The 19,800-nt window shown below is 42.1% G+C and overlaps 2 protein-coding genes across 11 annotated transcripts in view; one reads left to right on the top strand and one right to left on the bottom strand.

The window, feature by feature from the left end:
* LYRM4 (LYR motif containing 4) overlaps window positions 1–12,755 on the bottom strand; it is a 196,607-nt gene extending 183,852 nt beyond the window's left edge. For 2 of the 4 annotated variants that reach the window (XM_054557163.2, XM_024248066.3), the window contains exon 1: window positions 12,425–12,755. In XM_054557163.2, the coding sequence (XP_054413138.2) occupies window positions 12,425–12,510 (86 nt within the window). In that variant the 5' untranslated portion in view covers window positions 12,511–12,755. The remainder of the gene's footprint in view (window positions 1–12,424) is intronic. The other 2 variants (XM_054557162.2, XM_054557161.2) reach the window with 2 other exon arrangements.
* Window positions 12,756–12,775: 20 nt separating this feature from the next.
* The window catches only part of FARS2 (phenylalanyl-tRNA synthetase 2, mitochondrial), a 519,601-nt gene continuing 512,576 nt past the window's right edge, over window positions 12,776–19,800 (top strand). The window contains exon 1 of one of the 7 annotated variants that reach the window (XM_054557152.2): window positions 12,776–13,134. The gene's annotated coding sequence lies outside the window, so the exon portion shown is untranslated. Of the gene's footprint in view, window positions 13,437–19,800 lie in introns of all 7 variants that reach the window. The other 6 variants (XM_024248067.3, XM_054557156.2, XM_054557155.2 and 3 more) reach the window with 6 other exon arrangements.

Raw genomic sequence — 19,800 nt, forward strand, 5'->3', positions numbered from 1 at the left:
TCTCATAACCTTAGTTTGATTTGTTCTCTCTAATCCAACATATTCATCCAAACACTAAGGCCAGCTAATTCTGTTTATCAACATACCTCAAAGCCAGTCCCCTTCTGCCTGTGCTGTCACATTGCTCTAGCCAGGCCTCTGGAAACATCTGAGTAAACTCAACGAGGGCAATGGCCTCCCGACTGGCCTCCATGTCTTCAGCGTCTTTTCTATATGGGGTAAGCCAGCTAAAGGAGAGTCTGCAATCTGCAGAAAACACCTGAATGGCTTTTCAACGCCGAGGACCACGTTCTAGCATCTTATCTTAGCACAGCATACAAAGCTCTCTGTGATTAGTAGTCCCACCTGTCTCCACCCTCATCTCCCACTACGTGCCATCAGCAACACAGTGCTAGTAGTTCCTTACAGCCAACACCAACTACACTGCGCTTCTCATCTGCTCCTGCCTCCCTTCCCCAGCTAGTCCCTACTAGCCCCTTATAGCTCAGGTCAGCCACCACTGCTTTCTTCAGCTCCGATCCCCTTTTGGGTTAGGCTGCTGTCTCTCCTATCTGCTTCCATAATATTCTGTTCATTTCACTACTGGTATATTGTCACCATGCTACTGTAGAAATTTCAGGGAATCTATCAGTCTATGCCCCGAACTACAGGTGCTGCTTGGGCAAAGGTTATGTTTTGTTTATCTCTGCATCCTCAGCAAGGAACAATGAGTCTGGCACAAAGCAGGTACCCAATAAATGTTTGCTGAATGAAACATCAAACAAGCATCATATCAAAGCTACACATTACAGTCATAGAGTTCTTTGGATGACTAATAAATATCTGGTTGAGAATATGGTTCAACAAATTTAACTGAGTTGGCAAAGTGACGGTTAGCTATGAGAAATTTCAAAGATTTGGCAGCTAGACTACCAGTGTAAGAGACAACTATGTAGTAATTAATTCATCTGTATCTGCTGACATACAGAAATGATTTTGGAGCACCTACTAGAATACCAAATATTCTGCTAGAAAGTTCTGCAACTGTAGTAGTCTCAATTTACAGATGACACACAGGGAGTAAATGATTTATACCAAGGTCACAGAATAAAAAAACCAGTTGGCCTAAAATTTGAGCCAAGGTTTCTTAATTTAAAGGCCAGAAATCTTTCTAAATCAAGACTGCCTTACTCATGATACTCATCCATTATACTGAAAACAACATGTAAGTCAAAGTGGTTCAGGAGTCACAATTTTGGGGAAAGATGGGGTGCAAAGAAAATTAGGGTAAACTTCAAGAAGGAAGTCACTGCGATTTTTCTTTTCTTTTTTTTTATCACGAAAGATCACTTCTGTGAGCTATTTTTTAACCTCAAAATGTCTGAGTTAAGAGAACTATTAATACAACCAAACAGAATTCCAATGAGAACCTATGAAACCACACAGATGATTAAGATATCACAGTGATACATTATGTCATAATCTTGGCAACTTGCATTCCTATCACAGATGCAGACAACAGCCAGGAGGACCTGCCTTAACTGAGCCGAACTTTGCTAAATCTAGAAACTCTCAGCTTGGTTCATGTAACTTACCTAGTTTTATTACTTCATTTGGTTTCTGAAGGTCAGAACTTTCCTAAATTGGCTAGGTATCAGCTGACTGGGGAAATACTAAGAGAAATGAAATCTATGATCTGAAGAGGTGGGATTCAGCGTGAAGAAAGGGGTATACAGGAGAAGTAATATGACATGAAGTATCTTTCATCCTCAGCAAAGTCTGCATATGACTATTGACATGAGTCATTGAGGTAATTTTTTTTAGGCTTATTATGGCCATTTTCAAACAGAATGTTTTGTAATCACACTTTGCATACAAAAGAGTATTATCCTACTGCAACAAATAATAATTTAGAGATATTTTAAGAAAATTCTATTTACTTATAATTGTACTTTTTGGCCTAACTTTACTCCTCATTTTCTTATATTCTCTATCTTTATTTTCTCATTGCTTTGACTCCCTCATTATTTTTTAATTATAACAATTATTTTATTATATTTTACTATATGTATTTTTGTAAGTTTTAAAAATGCTTTAAAGGCCAAGGCAAAGTATAAATAGAATAAGTGCAATTTAGAAACTCTTGTAAACTACAGTCAATAAATCAGCAATGACACACAGATCTAATAACTTTTTAACACTTCGCTTTAATATCTAGAGTAAAAAAGAATGTTATTTTTCACCCCAAAACCATGGCTGCTGAATACAATTTTCTCAATATAAATATATTAAATATTTTCTACTCTAAGTTAACCGTACTATTTTTATTTTTTGAAACCATTATCATTAAACCTGGCAGAACTTAGCAATGTAAGAGAAAAAAAATTTTTTTGGAAACTCCAGCATATTTAACAATAATCAATAATCTTTCAAAAGTCTAAGAAACTGTTTTTAGGCACACATGAATCACCTCTAGTTGCCTGTGGTGCACTGTTGAAGAGGTCAGGTAGCAGTAGTTCTTTGTAATACAGCGCCACAGGCTCTATATGAAATCCAGTAACATAAATTCAGAACAAATGTAAGAACTGATATGGAAACAACTTAGAAAATTTTACAAAGCAGTATTTTTCTCTTTTAATTTTCCCCTCCTTTACTATGTTCTTACATATGGTATAATAAAAGAGTTAAAGCAATTTTTACAGACACGTATTATGTGTTCAACATTTCATAGTGAGCAAAACTCTTCTTTGGCTGCTTAAAATATAATACAGTGTTATTTAAAAAATATTTCTGTAATATGATATATGACAGCCAAAACATCATTATGCAGGGTGTCTCCTCAGCCCCAGTACATTCTGCAAATCTCCACTGTTCGGGCACTATTTCAATTTGCATGCTTCCTCTGTAAGTTTCTTGAGCCGTCCTTATATGTACATTGCATATGCCCAACCATACTACAATCTTGTAACAGCAGGGCCATCTTGTGTTTGCTTCTACCTATTCCTAGGTTCTAGTGTGGTAATATATATATACACACACACACACTATGAGTTTTCAAGAAATATTAGGAAGAAATGGATTTGTTGATTTGTCTCAAAAAGGAAGAATATTTGGCATTAAGGCTTTCACTGTAGCTGCCCTGTTTTACAAAGTGAAAGGTGCTTGTTAATATTCATATTAGGGTTGGTATTTGAATTAGTTTGTTCTCACATTGACTGGCTAATTTATGAAGAAAAGAGGTTTAATTGGCTCACAGTTCTGCAGGCTGTACAGGAACTGTGATGCTGGCATCTGCTCAGTTTTTGGGGAGGACTCAGGAAGCTTACAGTCATGGCAGAAGGTGAAGCGGGAGCAGGCACATCACAGGCCAGAGCAGGAGCAAGCAAGCGAGGAAGGAGATGCCACACACTTTAAAACAACCGGATCTCACGAGAACTCACTTATCATTGTGAGGCCAGTACCAAGGGGAATGGTGCTAAACTACTCATGAGAAATCTGCCCCCATGATCCAGTTACTTCCCACCAGGCCCCACCTCCAACACGGGGGAATGCATTTCGGCATGAGATTTGGGTGGAGGCAACATCCAAACTGTATCATTGCTATTCATGCTAGCCTTCTTGATCAATCAGTGTGACTCATAGGGTGGAAGAGGCAGTCGCTGGAAAAGATCCGCAACAAGGAAAACATGTGAAAGAAATCCTTTGATGAGTGAGAGGGCTGCCTGGTTCCCACTCCAGGAGCTCATGGTTCTAATTCCTCAGCTTGCCAATAAATCTGGATTGCAACTGGTAATATATTAAAGAGTTCCAGTGGCTCGAAAAGAAAACAGACTCCTAAACACGAGTCATTATTTAGTTCCCTCATTAAGACAGCAATCACAGATACCAATGTTTCATTCAGTTGTGTAGTACATAGTAACCGAGACCTGACGTTGACCAGCACTTAGGTTGATCAGGACTAAGGAATTTTACCACTCATGAAACTAGGGAGCCTGTTTAACCATTTCACCTATAAGGAGGAAGTGTGAAAATAAACTTCCTCGGGTTGATGCTTCTACAGATTTGCAGGCTTATTCACGGGATGCATGGGTGCAGGAATTTTCTTCTGAAAAGGATGGGGTTGTGGAAGCAGCAGCCCATGGGGAGCGAGGTGGCCTTCTAATCCCATTCTGCCCTTGACGAACTGCGAGACCAAGCTGCTTCTCCTCTCTATGCCTCACTCTGCTTTGAAACCTATTTTGTTACTTACTGGGAACTTCACCTAGCATTTAACATCTTGACATTTAGCTCAGTCCAACGCTTCAGCCACAGTTGCCCACATCTGGTTCTGATACACGCCTTGCATTTTACTTTTCACATGCCTTACTGTCTTTGCCTGGAATGCTCCTCCATCGCATGTCCACCTCTGTGGCTGACACAGACTGTTGCCTAATCAATAGTTCTTCCCACCGTTTTCTCTCTGCTGTCTTTTCACTAGACAGCAGAGATGCTAGAATAGCTGTATCCTAATTTTCCAGCCTGTTGTTTACCTAGTGATATAAATGTAATGAAGTTTTGGTCAATGAGCAAAAGCAGAGTCCTCCTGGAAAGCTTTACCCTTTCCTGGCCGTGACTGCCCTTCTTCTTCCTGACTAAGTAAGGACATATTTGGAGCTTCAGAAGCTGTTTGCAACCATCAGGCATAAGCAGGAGAGGAACACTGAGACTCCACACATACCTTGACATTTTCTAGCTGCTAAATAAGCTCTGGCAGCTACATACCTCTAGACCTTTTCTATGTGAGAAGAATAAGCCCCCAATTAAGCCCTGTGTAAGGGCTTCCTATGACTTCCGGTCAAAAGCATTCCTAATTTTAAGGTGGCACTTAGGAGACCAGCTCCTCTCTGGCCTTTCCTTTGTACTTCATTGATAAACTTCTTTAGGAGCTTGTAATTTTTTACCCTTAATAGGAGGCTCATTTGGATCTGCAGCTCTTTGCACAATGCTTAGTGTATAACACATTAATAAAAACTCAACTATCTGATGGAGAATGAGGGAGTTCTGACACTACACTTGGTATGCATTTGGGCATCACTTTAGCCTTTTCTCAAGTTTTACAATAACATATTTCTTAAGCTATAAGAGGGATACGTTGAATATAATTTTCTCTTGCATTTCAACAATGAATATTTATTATGTTGGTGCAAAAGGAACTGCAGTTTCTGCATTGCTGGAATTTGCTGTTTGATACTGGAAATACATTCTTAAATAAACGTGCTTATGTTATACATCATTTTAATGGGCAATTCTCGGTTTTTTTTTTGCTAATGACTTGCTGTTTATGTTTATTTTACACTATGGAAATGATGTTAGACAAAAAGCAAATTTCAGCAATTTTCTTATTTGAGCTCAAAATTGGTCAAAAAGCTGTGGAGACAACTTGCGACAACTCATTTGGCCTAGGAACTGCTAACGAACGTAGAGTGCTATGGTGGTTCAAGAAGTTTTGCAAAGAAGACGAGAGCCTTGAAGATGAGGAGCCTAGTGGCTGGCCATTGGAAGTTGTCACCCACCAATTGAGAGCAATCATGGAAATTGATCCTCTTACAACTACCCGAGAAGTTGCCAAAGAACTCAATGTTGACCATTCGACGGTCGTTCGATTTGAAGCAAAATGCAAACGTGAAAAACCTCAATAAGTAGGTGCCTCATGCTGAGCAAAAAAACAAATCATCGTTTTGAAGTGTTGTCTTCTCTTATTCCATGCAACAATGAACCATTTCTCGATCAGATTGTGATGTGTGATGAAAAGTGGATTTTATATGACAACTGGTGATGACCAGCTTAGTCGCTGGACCAAGAAGCTCGAAAGCACTTCCCAAAGCCAAACTTGCACCAAAAAAAGCTCATGCTCACTGTTGGGTGGTCTGCTCCACTACAGCTTCCTGAATCCCGGCAAAACTGTTTCATCTGAGAAGTATGCTCAGCAAATCCATGAGATGCACTGAAAACGGCAATGCCTGCAGCCAGCACTGGTCAACAGAAACGGCCCAATTGTCTCCGTAACGACCCCCGACTGCACGTCACAAAACCAACGCTTCACAAGTTGAACGAATTGGCCTCATCCACCATATTCATCTGACTTCTCGCTAACCGACTTCCACTTCTTCAAGCATCTCGACAACTTTTTGCAGGGAAAATGCTCCCTTGACTAGCAGGGTGAAGAAAATGCTTTCCAAGAGTTTGTAGAATCCCGAAGCATGGATTTTTACGCCACAGGAATAAACTTATTTCTTGTTGGCAAAAATGTGTTGATTGTAATAGTTCCTATTTTGATTAATAAAGATATATTTGATCCTAGTTATAATAATTTAAAATTCATGGCCCCAAACCGCAATTACTTTTGTACCAACTTGCTACATAGGTACTATGCTAAGCACTAGTAATAGAGATAAGACAGAATTTCTGCTGTGTATGTGTGATATGTGCCCCAACAAAGGTAAGAACAGGTGCTTCCTCAACATCTGCTTATCTCCCACCTTACCCAGAAACTGGCTGTCAGGCTTGGCACGAATAAACTCAACTTTCCACCCTCTCATACTCCAACTTACCCTCTTCTCCTTCATTCCACTCATGTAAAATGAAATACCGTTCAGTCTGTCCAAGACCAACCCCACCAGCTGTGCTCTCAGGTACCACTTTTCACCTCTCGTGTGGTCTTGCTCTATTGGTTATCTACTCTCATGTTTTATTACCAAAATTCCAGTGGGAGGTGGAGGGGGTATCTCTACTCCCGGTAGCAATGTACGCACTTCTGATTCATGTCTCAACCCCCACAATCTGGGTTCTGCCATAACCACTTGGCTAACAATGCTGCCCTGGTAATGGTACCAGAGGCTCTACATTGCCCTCTTTATGAACTGGATATTGCTTAGACAAGCCACCCTGCTGACCACAGCTACCCTCCCCAAACATATGACTATCTTGACTTCTGCAACACTACTCTTTACTTGGTCTCCTCCCATTTCTTAAACCCTATAGTAGTTAGCCAAAGGACCATGGCGGGGGTCTCTGAGACCTTTCAGGGGATCCACCAGGAAAACAATTTTCATAGTTATCAGGAAGACATCTGCATTCTCTTATGAGTATACAGGGGAAATTACTAGACACTAAGTGATATGTGATATAGCAACAAATTGTAGGTAGCAACAAATATAAGCACCCAGTTGTCTTCTATTAAGCCAAACATGAAAGACACTTGCACAAGTGTCAAACTATAAATCTGCTGATTTAGGGGGAGGAAAAATGGTTATGCTTCATATAAGTGTTATTTAACATAATGGATTTAGTCATTTTAAAATAGATGTTTTTAAAACCTTTTTTTTTTTCTAATATGATAAATGTGTCCCACATAAACGAAAGCTTTTTGGGGTCCTCAGTAATATTTAAGAACGTAAAAGGCCTAAGACCAGTTAAGTTGAAGAACCACATTCTTAAACTTTGTCTTCTTGGCTCTTCTTCAGCCAACTCCTTCAATTTTGATGTTCCCTAGAATAGCATCTGTAGCTCACTAATTTTCTCACCTTAAACTAGGATTTCTCAATCTTGGCATGACCAACCTTTTGGGCCAGCTAATTCTGTTAATGGGGCTGTCCCCTGTGCACCCCTGGCCTCAGATGCCTAGCACCCCCTTTCCAAGTTGTGGCAAACAAAAATGTCTTCAGATATTGTCAAATAAAATCACCCCAGGATGAGAACTACTAACCTAAATAGTATTCCTAGATAATTCATCTAATATCTAGGTTTTAATTTAACTTATGATGATAATTCCACTTATCAAGTACCTATTCTATACCAGGGACTATCCTAAGTACTTGATGTGTATTAACTCACAACAGTGGTGCTGACTACAGCCCCCATTAAAAAAGAATTAGCTGGCCCAAAAGGTTGGTCATGCCAAGATTGAGAAATCCTAGTTTAAGGTAAGAAAATTAGTGGTTACGGTGCTATTCTAGGGAACATCAAAACTGAAGGAGTTGGCTGAAGAAGAGCCAAGAAGATAAAGTTTAAGAATGTGGTTCTTGGCCAGGCGCGGTGGCTCATGCCTGTAATCCCAGCACTTTGGGAGGCCAAGGTGGGTGGATCACCTTAGGTCAGGAGTTCAAGATCAGCCTGGCCAACATGGTGAAACCCTGTCTCTACTAAAAATACAAAAATTAGTCAGGCGTAGTGGCAGGCGCCTGTAATCCCAGCTACTCGGGAGACTGAGGCCGGAGAATTGCTTGAACCCAGGAGGTGGAGGTTGCAGTGAGCCAAGATTGCACCACTGTACTCCAGTCTGGGCAACAAGGGCAAGATTTCAACAGAAAAAAAAAAAAAATGTGGTTCTTAATTGGTCTCAGGACCCTTTTACACTGTGTGAGATGGATCAATTATGACTTTCATTTTACAAAGAAACTGCAGAACAGAGAGTGATGTGACTTGCTTGGTGACACAGAGTCGGTGGTGCTGACTAGTGCAGTGCTGACCACTCCTCTGAGCTTCAGAGCCCTGTGATTGTGTGGGATGCCGGGCATCCCAGGGGAAATTTACACTCAAGATACCCTAAATATGAACTAAAAAACCCTCTCTCCACAAGACCAGCTAGTTCTGTATTACCTAAGTCAGTTAATGGTACAAGTTTAAATTCCCCCTCTCTGTGCTTTAGCTTAACCAGAAACCTGGATGCCATTCTAGACTCTGCTTGGATTCTCTTCTTCCTTAGTCCTCAATCCAATCATTTGAGTTCTAACAATTTTCCCTTCTAATGATTTATCAAATACAACATTCTTCTCTATCTTCCACTATTCCTGCCCTTACTAGCGTTCTAATCTCTACTCTGCACTGCTGTAATCAACTCCCATTTGATGTCCTTGGTCTCTCAAAATCATCTTCTACACTGCTGCCTGAGTGATCTATCAAAAAATGCAAATCTGGTCATGTCAGGTTAGTGGCTGCCTATGAGCTAAGGGTAAAGTCCAGGGTCCTCAGCACGGCCCCCAGGCCCTCAAATCAGTGGCCCTCTCCAACCTCAGTGCCATCCTGTCACCCCCTGCATCATACTTACCTCCCTGGCAGTGCTGTGTTGTTTGCCTGCCTGACCACACCACGCTGCTTCATGCCTTTGATCCAACGTCACCCCCTTGGGAGGTCTTCTAGATTCTACACCCTGTGCAGCCTTCTGTCACAGCACTTAACCCAGTCTGTGACAACTAACTCTGTACCTGTGTCCCACATAAGCCTGTAAAGCCATTGATAACAGGTGCCTAGCTTAGTTCAAAAATCTCATCTTTTTCTCTCCAGGGCCTGGTATAGCAGGGGTCCCCAACCCCGGGGCCATAGACCTATCAGTACTGGTCCGTGGCCTGTTAGGAACCAGGCCACACAGCAGTTGAGCAGTGGGTGAGTGTACATTACGGCCTGAGCTCCATCTCCTGTCAGATCAGCGGCGGCATTAGATTCTCATAGGTGCACCTATTGTGAACTGCACCTGCATGTGATCTAGGATGCACGCTCCTTATGATAATCTAATGCCCGATGATCTGAGGTGGAACAGTTTCATCCCAAAACCATTCCCTCCCTTGACCCGGTCCATGGAAAAACTGTCTTCCACGAAATTGGTTCCTGGTGCCAAGAAGGTTGGGGGTTGCTGTGGCATAGCACTGGGCAAAGTATGCTTCAGAGAAGTTTTGTAGAAGCACTGAGGTAAAAGAATGACACTCAGCAACGAGACCTGTTTAGCTGGCGGGAGGGACTGGAGTGGAGGCTGTGGGATGAAGAGAGTTGGGAAAACTTTTGTTCAGAGAAGGTAACGATTGAGCTGAATCTTGAAGGAAGAGGAGGCACTCTAGACAGGAGTGATAAACGGCCTGCTGGATAGAACAGTACTTGCAAAGGCCTGGAGGCCCAAGAGGACGTGGCACATTTAGGAAACTGCAACTGATGATGACAGAGGACATGATGCACATGTGGGACTTAGGCTGAGACTGGAGGAGCAGACAGGGCTCCTGCTATCAAAACGTGGCCTACATTATAGATCTCGCAAGAGAGTTCCAAAGTATTTATTTCACTACTCCAATTACTTTAGGCACAATTCGCAGGTCATTAAAAACGTTTAATAGTCTGCTTTTGATTGCTTATTCCGCACTACCTGTGTTAGTTTTGACAGGTAACAACCTCCCTGTGCCTCAGTTGCCTTACAGGGTAATACAAATAGCACCTACCTCACAAGATTATTGTCAAAACAAATGTGTTAATAGACGTGAAGAACATAAGATAGCAGTGGCACACAGAATTGATAGTGGATGTTGTGTTGCTATTGATTTGCCATCAGTGACAAATAGCTGCTGAGATTAGAGAGGAGGGAAGGGACTGTTCTTGAAATTCACAAGACACAGCCTTAATGTAAAAGAAGGACATATTTTTAAAACAAGTAAGTTTATCTAGGGAGGTAATAGTAGCAGGAATCTAGGTTTTTAGGTCTATGATCTCAGCCAACAGTATAAAATGATTATCAGACTCCTTTGGATAATATATTTACATTTGGATAATAAGTTTAGCTTAAAAGTATATGCTTAAGGTATAATTTGACCAATTATTTTCTGAATGCATATGATCTTACAGTTGCCCATACTGAAACCCATTTTCAATCTTCTGCCTTTCAGGTACAGCCTTGAATGATTTTCCTAAAGTTTGAATGATTTTCCTGTTCAGCTGGCAATTACTCGTTTGAAAACACTTGGGCCTCATTTGCTCATAAATCATTTCCAAAGAGAATTTCAGAAACAGAAGGGTCCTTAGAGATTGTCTAGTCCAACAGTCTATTTCATAAACAAGAAAACTGAAATACAGAGATTGAGTGACTTGTCCAAGTTATAGTCTTCGAGGGCTCCACCTTGACTTTCTTACATGCTCTCACATACACCCTCTCCCTGCCACTTTCTTTAGTGTGTGAACTGCCTGCTGATTCCAAGTCCTTGTGTATCCTGAGTAAGCTTTAATGACAAACTATTTTACTCCAGACTATGGTGAAATCAAATGGTTTCTATTTATTTAAGTTGCGTATTTCATGTGTTTCCTCAACAGACTTGGTTAAGTACTTGGTGCTAGGTGTTTGGTTAATTCTGGCTAAAATTCCACCAGTATACCTATTATTACACTCTTTATTCTCCAAAGTCAAAGTCATTAAGTAAAATCATTCTCTTCCATGAAATTTAACCACTTAACTGGGTGGATATAACCTCAGTGGTATGACCCAGATGCTGTTTTCAAATTTGCAGGATGAGTATATTTTCCAGGTGGGTTTCTAAAAATTTGAGTCATTGCTTAAGAGGATTAGTGTTCCTGTCCTTTGACAGAGGTTGTACTGGGCAGACCCATCTCAGGACCTGCCAGCTCACACACCTGGTGGAGGGGGGCCTACCTAACCAGGTGTGTTCCAAGGGTAGGTTCTGCTCTTACGACATCCAATCCATAGTCTGGCCAGTCACCTAAGTGAGGCTTGGGGTAAAGAGATGAGTTGATCCAATCAGATTCTTTCTCATGGGAATATGGCTCAAACTCAGAGAGGAGCAGGCAGTTAGTAAAAACAAAACAAAAAACAAATCTAAACAAAATGCAGAGAGAGAATCCATAAGAAAATGATGGGTCAGAACCAGCAACACTGTGAAAGCAGAGGCTCTGAATTAGAAAAAACATACAAAGAGTAAGAATAAAAGACTCACAGGCAAATAGGGGAGTGGGGAGGCGTGGGAAAAAGTGAATGTGTTATATTAAAGATGTAAGAGTTTAGGCCCTCTGTATGCTGCTCTCAAGGTCCAGTAAGCGGGATCTCTGCCTGGTGAGCCAGGAGAAACTGAGATTTCAGCTCCAAAGCTTGTGAGACCCTTTTTCCTTTACCGCTACGCGTTTCCTCCGTACCCTAAATAGAATGGATTTGATTCTTGCAACCGAAAGAACTCATTACGACACCTAGGAAATTTTAGGGAGGTGCTAGAGTGTGCCTTCAGCTTTGTCGCTGTGTGCCACTCACTGGCCACTTCCACTCTCAACTCTTCCAATGCTCAAGGGAAGTTTTACATATGCAACACACTGGCCTTAACTTCACCAATGGCTGATTTCCATCCTTTTTTTCTCTTCTGCAGAAACATAATACTAATCATGTTCCTAGAACAACTACCAAGATAGCCTTTAGGGAGAAAACGTCACAAGACATGAACATCTTCCCTGGTAGAAAGAAGGACTCCTCCCCGAGTTCTCAGAGGCCACACCTGTAGGCAGGAGCACGCTTTTCGATGGCGGAGCCCGGTCCTTGCCTCGCGGCCGCCGGCGCACCACAGTGGCTCCCAGTTCCCGGGGACATTCCGCGTCAGCCCGCACCCCCGGTCCCCGGCCCCTGGCCCCCGGTCCCCGGTGCCCGCTGGGTCACCTGTAATTGTAGGCGCTGAAACGCTTGCTCTCTCTCAGCATCGCCCGGTACAGATCTAACACTTGTGCGCGACTGGAGGCTGCCATTTTGGAAAGAAAAAAAATAACGGGTCCTCTTCGCCGAGGTCCCAAGTACGACCCAACCCACGGAACTCCAGCCTGTGCAGAAACCACGAACGAAATAAAATGCAGCGGCTCGGCCTTGCCAGCGGGCCGGGCCTAAGCGTAAGCGGGCAGCCCTGCGGACCGCGGACGGCGCCGGGCGTCCCGCGCCGCTTTGGGGGCGGGCGCAGGCAGGGCTCGGGGCAGCTAAGGGGGCGGTGCGGGGAGGGAGATGCCTCCGCCCCGCCCCGATCCCGCCCCCGCCGGGAGGCTCGGGACCCCGCAGCCGTTCCAGGCGGCGGGAGGGCGGGGAAATAAGAGGCCCGGCAGCCCGTGCATCCAGCCAAGCTCCTGGGGGACGGATATCGGAGGCCTGGGCATTCGAGGGACGTGCAGTTGCATCACGGAGAGCCTTTGCGAACCGTCTGGGGTCTTGGCGGAGACATTTGTGTTTCGGAGCGCAGCGCCCCTTGCTACCTTCAGGAGGCCGCGTTGCCCGGGTTACCGAAGGCCGCCGCACCGACGCCCCGCCCCTGACCGCCAATGCCCCGCCCATGCCGGCTGCGGTCGCCCTCGGCGCTGCCTGAGAGGCCTTGCGGGATTTCAAGGGTGACTGGACTTCGCCCGATCATGGTCGGCAGGGTGGGGTTTCTTGGCATTCCTCAGGCCGGGGGATGCGACGTCTGGGTGTGGAGGTGATGAGATAGGGGTTCTGTGGCACTCCGGCTCTGCTCAGGGCGACCTGCGTAGGGGCCTCTGGGGCAGGCCCGCTTTCTGTCAAAATGGCAGCGCCCAGCGTGCACGGGTATCTGTGAAGTTGGGGTTTAAGATTCTTTCCTGTGAGAGCGAACGAGCCTGCCGTGCTTCTGATTTTGAAACACCTGGGTCTGGGCTTCCCGGGCGAGCGGTGGGTGAGTGCCGGCCTCGTTGCAGCCTGGGGTACGGCGTGGGCGGTTGGCGTTGTAGGGGGTTTACATTGGCCCTGGATTTTTTCCTCTTTCCGGATGTGTTTTTGCTTTTGAGTGAAGAGTCCCCGTGGTTTTGTAATCTAATAAATGCGTAAAATGCAGCTTGGGTTGTAGACTTTGGAGAATAATTAGAGACCTTTAGGGCTTTAGGCGTTCTCCAAGAAGCGGAGCAAGTTTTCAAGCTTGGCTTTCTTCAGAAGACTTCAACTTTTTTGAATCGTCTTATTAAAGTGGTGGATAAAGTTGCTTGTTCTGATCTTTGAGCATGGGACTGGACGCAGGAAGCTTCAGCCAGTTCTAGTTACTGTGTTTGCAAAGCACTTTTCTTGTTTTTGGAATCTTGCTTTATGTAATCAACCTTAGGAAGAACCACACCTTTCTGCACTCAAGCACAGCGAGAAGTACCTTATTCGTAAAAACAAAACAACTTTGCATTAAAATCCATCTTTCTCCGAACCACTTGGTCACGGTTGTGTTCTCATCTGCTTTAGTGTATTTGGTTTTGAAACGATATGCCTGCTGTATATCTAAACAACTTTATATTTTCAGGAACTTTTTTTTTTCCTTTTTTTTTTTTTTTTTTTTTTGAGATGGAGTCTCGCTCTGTTGCCCAGGCTGGAGTGCAGTGGCGGGATCTCGAGCTCACTGCAACCTCTGCCTCCCGGGTTCAAGCTATTCTCCTGCCTCAGCCTCCCGAGTAGCTGGGATTACAGGCGTGTGCTACCTCGCCCAGCTAATTTTTGTATTTTTAGTAGAGACAGGGTTTCACCATGTTGGTCAGGCTGGTCTGGAACTCCTGACCTCAGGCAGTCCGCCCGCCTCGGCCTCCCAAAATGCTGGGATTACAGGTGTGAGTCATCACGCCCAGCCTCTATTTTCAGGAACTTTAAAGGCAGGAAACACTTCTCTGACCTTACCATTCTTTAGTGTACTTGCAGTCTGGTGTCCTTGCATCCAGATATTCTTACTAATCCTGATGCAATGACATTTTTTAAAAGGCAATGAAGAGAAAATACTTTTATTAAGATACCTTTAAGTCCCCTCCCTGATTTCTTGAAAATCTCATGTCTGTTATTATTTATTATTATTTTTTAAACAGGATAGCAAAACTTCTATTACTTCCTGGTTGGTCAGGTCATTGAGCAAATCTAGCCTCTGGTTTATTGAAAGGACTTTTTTTGAGTTTTCCCTTTGGTATTTCTTAAAGGATCCAAGACCAAGGCAATTGCACATTGTTATAGAGTAAGATTCAGAGCTGATTTCTCTTGATACACTATTGTGTGCTGGTGATATGAAATGATATGCGGCACCTCAAAGCTACAACATTAATGCAAGTTACGGATAGAGAATGCTATCAGAGTGAAAAGGAAAAACTTGAAGATTATTTTGGCTTGTTTAAAAATAGCAAGGATTACATTATTATATTTTGCTTTTGAGAGTAAAGTTGGAATAATTACTATATACAGTTGTTTCTACCTAATTATCAAGGAATTTAATCATTAACGTATATAATTAATGTATCTAAATGACTCAACTTTGTTGTAATCAAATAAAACTTTTCCAAATAAATATGTATAGTTTAAATAGTTTGGGTAGCTTAGTCCTCTGTGAGTACGAGCAATGGTTGCAGTTAGGAAAGTGATAGCTTCCCAGTTTATTCTGAGCCAAGTCTTCACGAAAATACCTCATTATTTTATTTAAAATGATTTACCAATGTGTTGGACATCATTGCCTGGAGAGGCTAAAAGAAAATAATCATTCTGAAGCTACATCTCACTTTTGCACATCTTCATTGTGGAGATGACTTAAAAAAAAAAAACTCTATTTGAGATTGTAAGTAGATTTGGGCCAGAAGCTGAAGAATGGACCTTACACATACGTCCTCTAATATTCTATTCTGGGTTGAAATTTTCCTTAAGAGAGTATCTATAAGATAGGAGGTACCATTTAGGCATCAAAACGTAAAAATTTCTTTAGTATTCATTTATCAAAAGTTATCGACTACCTGTAGTTCTTTATCTAAGATCATGTGTTACCTTCTATTAAAATTAGAGTTGTCAATGACCACTTAATGCTTTGTGAAGAGAAATTTCTCTAATCATAATAAACAGTGTAACAACAATTTACTGTCCTTAAGCTTAAATATCAAAATGATGTATAAAGTAAAATTTGTATGGTAGTAGTAACAACGATATTATTTAGAAATTATTCAGCTGGGCATCGTGGCTGACACCTGTAATCCCAGCACTTTGGGAGGCTGAGGCAGGTGGATTACTTGAGCCCAGGAGTTTGAGACCAGCCTGGGCAACATGGCAAAACCCCATCTATACAAAAAATACATCATAGCGAAACCTCACCTCTACACAAAAAATACAAAAATTAGCTGGGTGTGGTGGCATGTGCCTGTAGTCCCAGCTACTTGGGAGGCTGAGGTGGGAGGATTGCTTGAGCCCTGGAGGTTGAGGCTGCATTGAGCCATGATCATATTACTGCACTGTAGCCTGGGCAACAGAGTGAGACCCTGTCTACCAAAAAAAAAAATCCAAAAAAAAAAAAAAAAGAGAAATTATTCTATTCTGCACCACACATGAATCCAAGTATTATACATTGATCCTTCATTTTAATAGAACACGAAGGGGGAAGACCTTAGATATCAACTCATTCATTTGTACAGATGAACAAACTGAAGCCTTTTTCCTCATTTATTAATTCCTTCAGCATTTATTGAACACTTCCTAAGTACTATAGGTTATGGTTTTTCTTTTCTTTTTTTTTTTTTTTTTGAGACAGAGTTTCACTCTTGTTGCTCAGGCTGGAGTGCAGTGGTACAATCTCGTCCGGCTAATTTTTTGTATTTTTAGTAGAGATGGAGTTGGTGTCACCATGTTGTCCAGGCTTTTCTTGAACTCCTGACCTCAGGTGATCCAGCTGCCTTGGCCTCCCAAAGTGTGGTGATTGCAGGCGTGAGCCACTGCACCTGGCCCATAAGTACCATATGTTATATAAGATGATATAGTTACAGTGATGAGAGCCTCCCCACCCCTAAGAAACTTGTAGGTGACTAGATAAAGTGAAACAATAATTTATTTTATAGAGACAGGGTCTCTGTTTACTAAGCTGGAGTGCAGTGGTGCTATCATATCTTGTTGTAACTTCAAACTCCCGTGCTGAAGTGATTTTCCTGCCTCAGCCTCCTGAGTAGCTAGGCCTATAGGCTCATGCCACCATGCCCAGCAAATTTTTAAGTGTTTTTTTTTTTTTTTTTTGTAGAGATGAGATTTCACTATGATGTCCAGGGTGGTCTCAAACTCCTCAGTGCCTCTCCTGTCTTGGCTTCCCAAAGAGCTCAGATTATAGCTGTGAGTCGTGGCACTTGGCCAATAATTTCTTTTTGACAGTTGCTGCGATATGAGCAATATTAGCAAATGCTAAAGGAATACGGAAGAGGAATATTGAACCAGGAGTTCCACCTATGGAAAGGCTTTCCATCATGGAAGGTGTTTCCGGAATGAGAAGTAAGACCAGATGAGGAATGTGGTTAAAGATTGCAGTGTATATTCCAAGCATGGAGGAAGAAGGGTGCTTGATCTATTTAGAGAACTCTAAGTGTTTTAGAATGGTAGGAGGTGGAAAGGGAGGGACCACTGAAGTGTTTAGCCCTGTACTAGCTGTATTTTAGTGATGTTTTCTCTCTTTCTGGAATAAATCATTTCTTCCCTTATGCATTGGCTGAGTCATATAAGTAGAACTTAACAGCTGAGCTGTTGAAATGGAGATTATTTATTCAGGTACTGATAACCTTTTGTTTCAAATCATGAATTTGAATCCTATATTCCAGAGGCACTGAAATGTTATTTATTTACCTGTGCATTCACGAGCTAGCTGGCAGCCTAGCAATTCAAGTTACTGTTCTTGTGATAACTTGAGGGTGATATAGAAATCAAACACTGATCCTGTTTTCCAGAAGTTTATAGTTTAAATGCATTTGTATATAATTAAAATAAGGTATTAGGTTGGTGAAAAGTAGCTGCAGTTTTGACCGTTACTTTTAATGGTGAAAACAGCAATAACTTTTCCACCATCCTGTACAAAGTGCTGCAAGGGAGGGGCTGGTGAAGTGTTGTGGGATCTCAGTGCAAGGAGAGGTCACTTCATCCCTGATGCTTGGGCCGCACCTCAGACCAACAGCAGGGCTAAGGCCCAGGCTTCAGAGAATTTTGTTTAATTTTTTTTTTTTTAATTCCCTCCATGATTGGGTGGAGCCAGGGCTGAGAAACATTGACCTGAAGGAATTAGGGGGCTTCATGGAGGAGGTAGTGTTTGTGTTGGGCTTGAGAGGATTTACGTTTCTCCTGGGCCTTGAAAGGAATTGAAGAATTTAAATGTTTGAGTGTGGTGGTAAGATGGCTACTGTAGGTGGAAGATGATTCACCCTTTACCTTGAAAGGATGAAGGAGAAACCCTGATTGAGGTCTAAGAAAAAACAATCATGACCTGCGGAAGGCTTTGGCCAGAGCTGTAGAGTGCGTGAGGGTGAGAACGGGGAGATCCTGTGAAAAGGTAATACATCGGCTTTCATATGTTTTAGGCACGAGATGAGCTGAATCCTGATATGATTTGAGTTAATCTTTCCATGACCTGATGGAAGAGCTGTTATCTCCCTTTAAGAAAAGTGAAGCTGCCCAGGTGTGGTGGCTGACATCTGTAATCCCAGCACTGTGGGAGGCTGAGGCAGGAGGATCACTTGAGCTTGGGAGTTTGAGGCCAGCCTGGGTAGCATAGCGAGACCGCGTCTCAATAAAATAGAATAAAAAAAAGAAAAAAAAAATGAAGCTTAGAGTTTATTTAGCCAGGGTCACACAGCTGGAAAGTAGCTAGTGTGGGCCTTGGCCTGAGATGTGATCTGTCTAGCTATAATACAACACTGCTTCACAGATAAAGTACCAGCTTCAGGAATTTGAAGTTTATTGATTTTTCTTGGATAACATGGGTAAATTTTAGTCATATTTGAATTTTAATTTAGTTGGATTCTCACTTATTTGTAAAGCTAACCGGTTTGTATTGGAAATATTATAAATATTCTGGGAATCTCAAATGTTGATTTTATACTAGCTTTTTACTTATTTGAGATAAATTTACATTTTATTCTATTAACATCTCTTTGAAAAGACTTAGTGCTTTTTTAGGTTGTCTATTTATGTGTGTATGTGAGACGTTTCCTCTTGGGGGATTCTCTGAGACTCACATTTCTGTAGAAGCTCTTTTCAGATATACTTATGAAAATCTGTTCTCTGTTTTGAGAAATCTTGAAAGCTATGATATGTTGCAACTAGACCCTCTAGCTTCATTGCTTGGAGGCTAAGGGTTCCCATATTTGTGGGCAGTAACAATAAAATTGACAATTTATTTTGTGTAAAGTATATCAAATATCAGTTATTTCTAGAGGTTTTTTTCTTTTAAAAAAAAAATTAATTCTTTTCATTGTAAAGGAAAGAAACCATCTTTTCATGCTACAAACCCCGACCACCATGAGAATTCTTTTACAGTGCGATTTGTTGTAATCTGTTATAGATCACTTTCATTCTTTCTTTCTTGCTGCATATGAGGGACGAGTATTTTAGGAATAATGTTTTCATATTGTCTGGATATTTTAGGATGATTCATTATTCAAACTAGCTACAGCTTATTGTAATGATAGCTATTATTTATTTGGAGTTTGTTTTCTCTCTTCTAGGAGCTTTGCCATGAAAAAAAGAGTCCAGGCCGGGTGTGGTAGCTCACACCTGTAATCCCAGCACTTTGGGAGGCCCAGGCGGGTGAATCATGAGGTCAGGAGATGGAGACCATCCTGGCTAACACAGTGAAACCCCGTCTCTACTAAAAAAATACAAAAAAATTAGCCGGATGTGGTGGCAGGTGCCTGCAGTTCCAGCTACTCGAGAGGCTGAGGCAGGAGAATGGAGTGAACTTGGGAGGTGGAGCTTGTAGTGAGCCGAGATTGTGCCACTGCACTCCAGCCTTAAAAAAAAAAAAAAAATCGCCACACTGTCTTCCACAATGGTTGAACTAGTTTACACTCCCACCAACAGTGTAAAAGTGTTCCTGTTTCTCCACATCCTCTCCAACACCTGTTGTTTCCTGACTTTTTAATGATCGCCATTCTAACTGATGTGACATGATATCTCATTGTGGTTTTGATTTGCATTTCTCTGGTGGCCAATGATGATGAGCATTTTTTCATGTGTCTGTTGGCTGCATAAATGTCTTCTTTTGAGAAGTGTCTGTTCATATCCTTCGCCCACTTTTT

The sequence above is a fragment of the Pongo abelii genome, chromosome 5 (assembly GCF_028885655.2).
Source record: "Pongo abelii isolate AG06213 chromosome 5, NHGRI_mPonAbe1-v2.0_pri, whole genome shotgun sequence".
In the NCBI taxonomy this organism is placed as follows: domain Eukaryota; kingdom Metazoa; phylum Chordata; class Mammalia; order Primates; family Hominidae; genus Pongo; species Pongo abelii.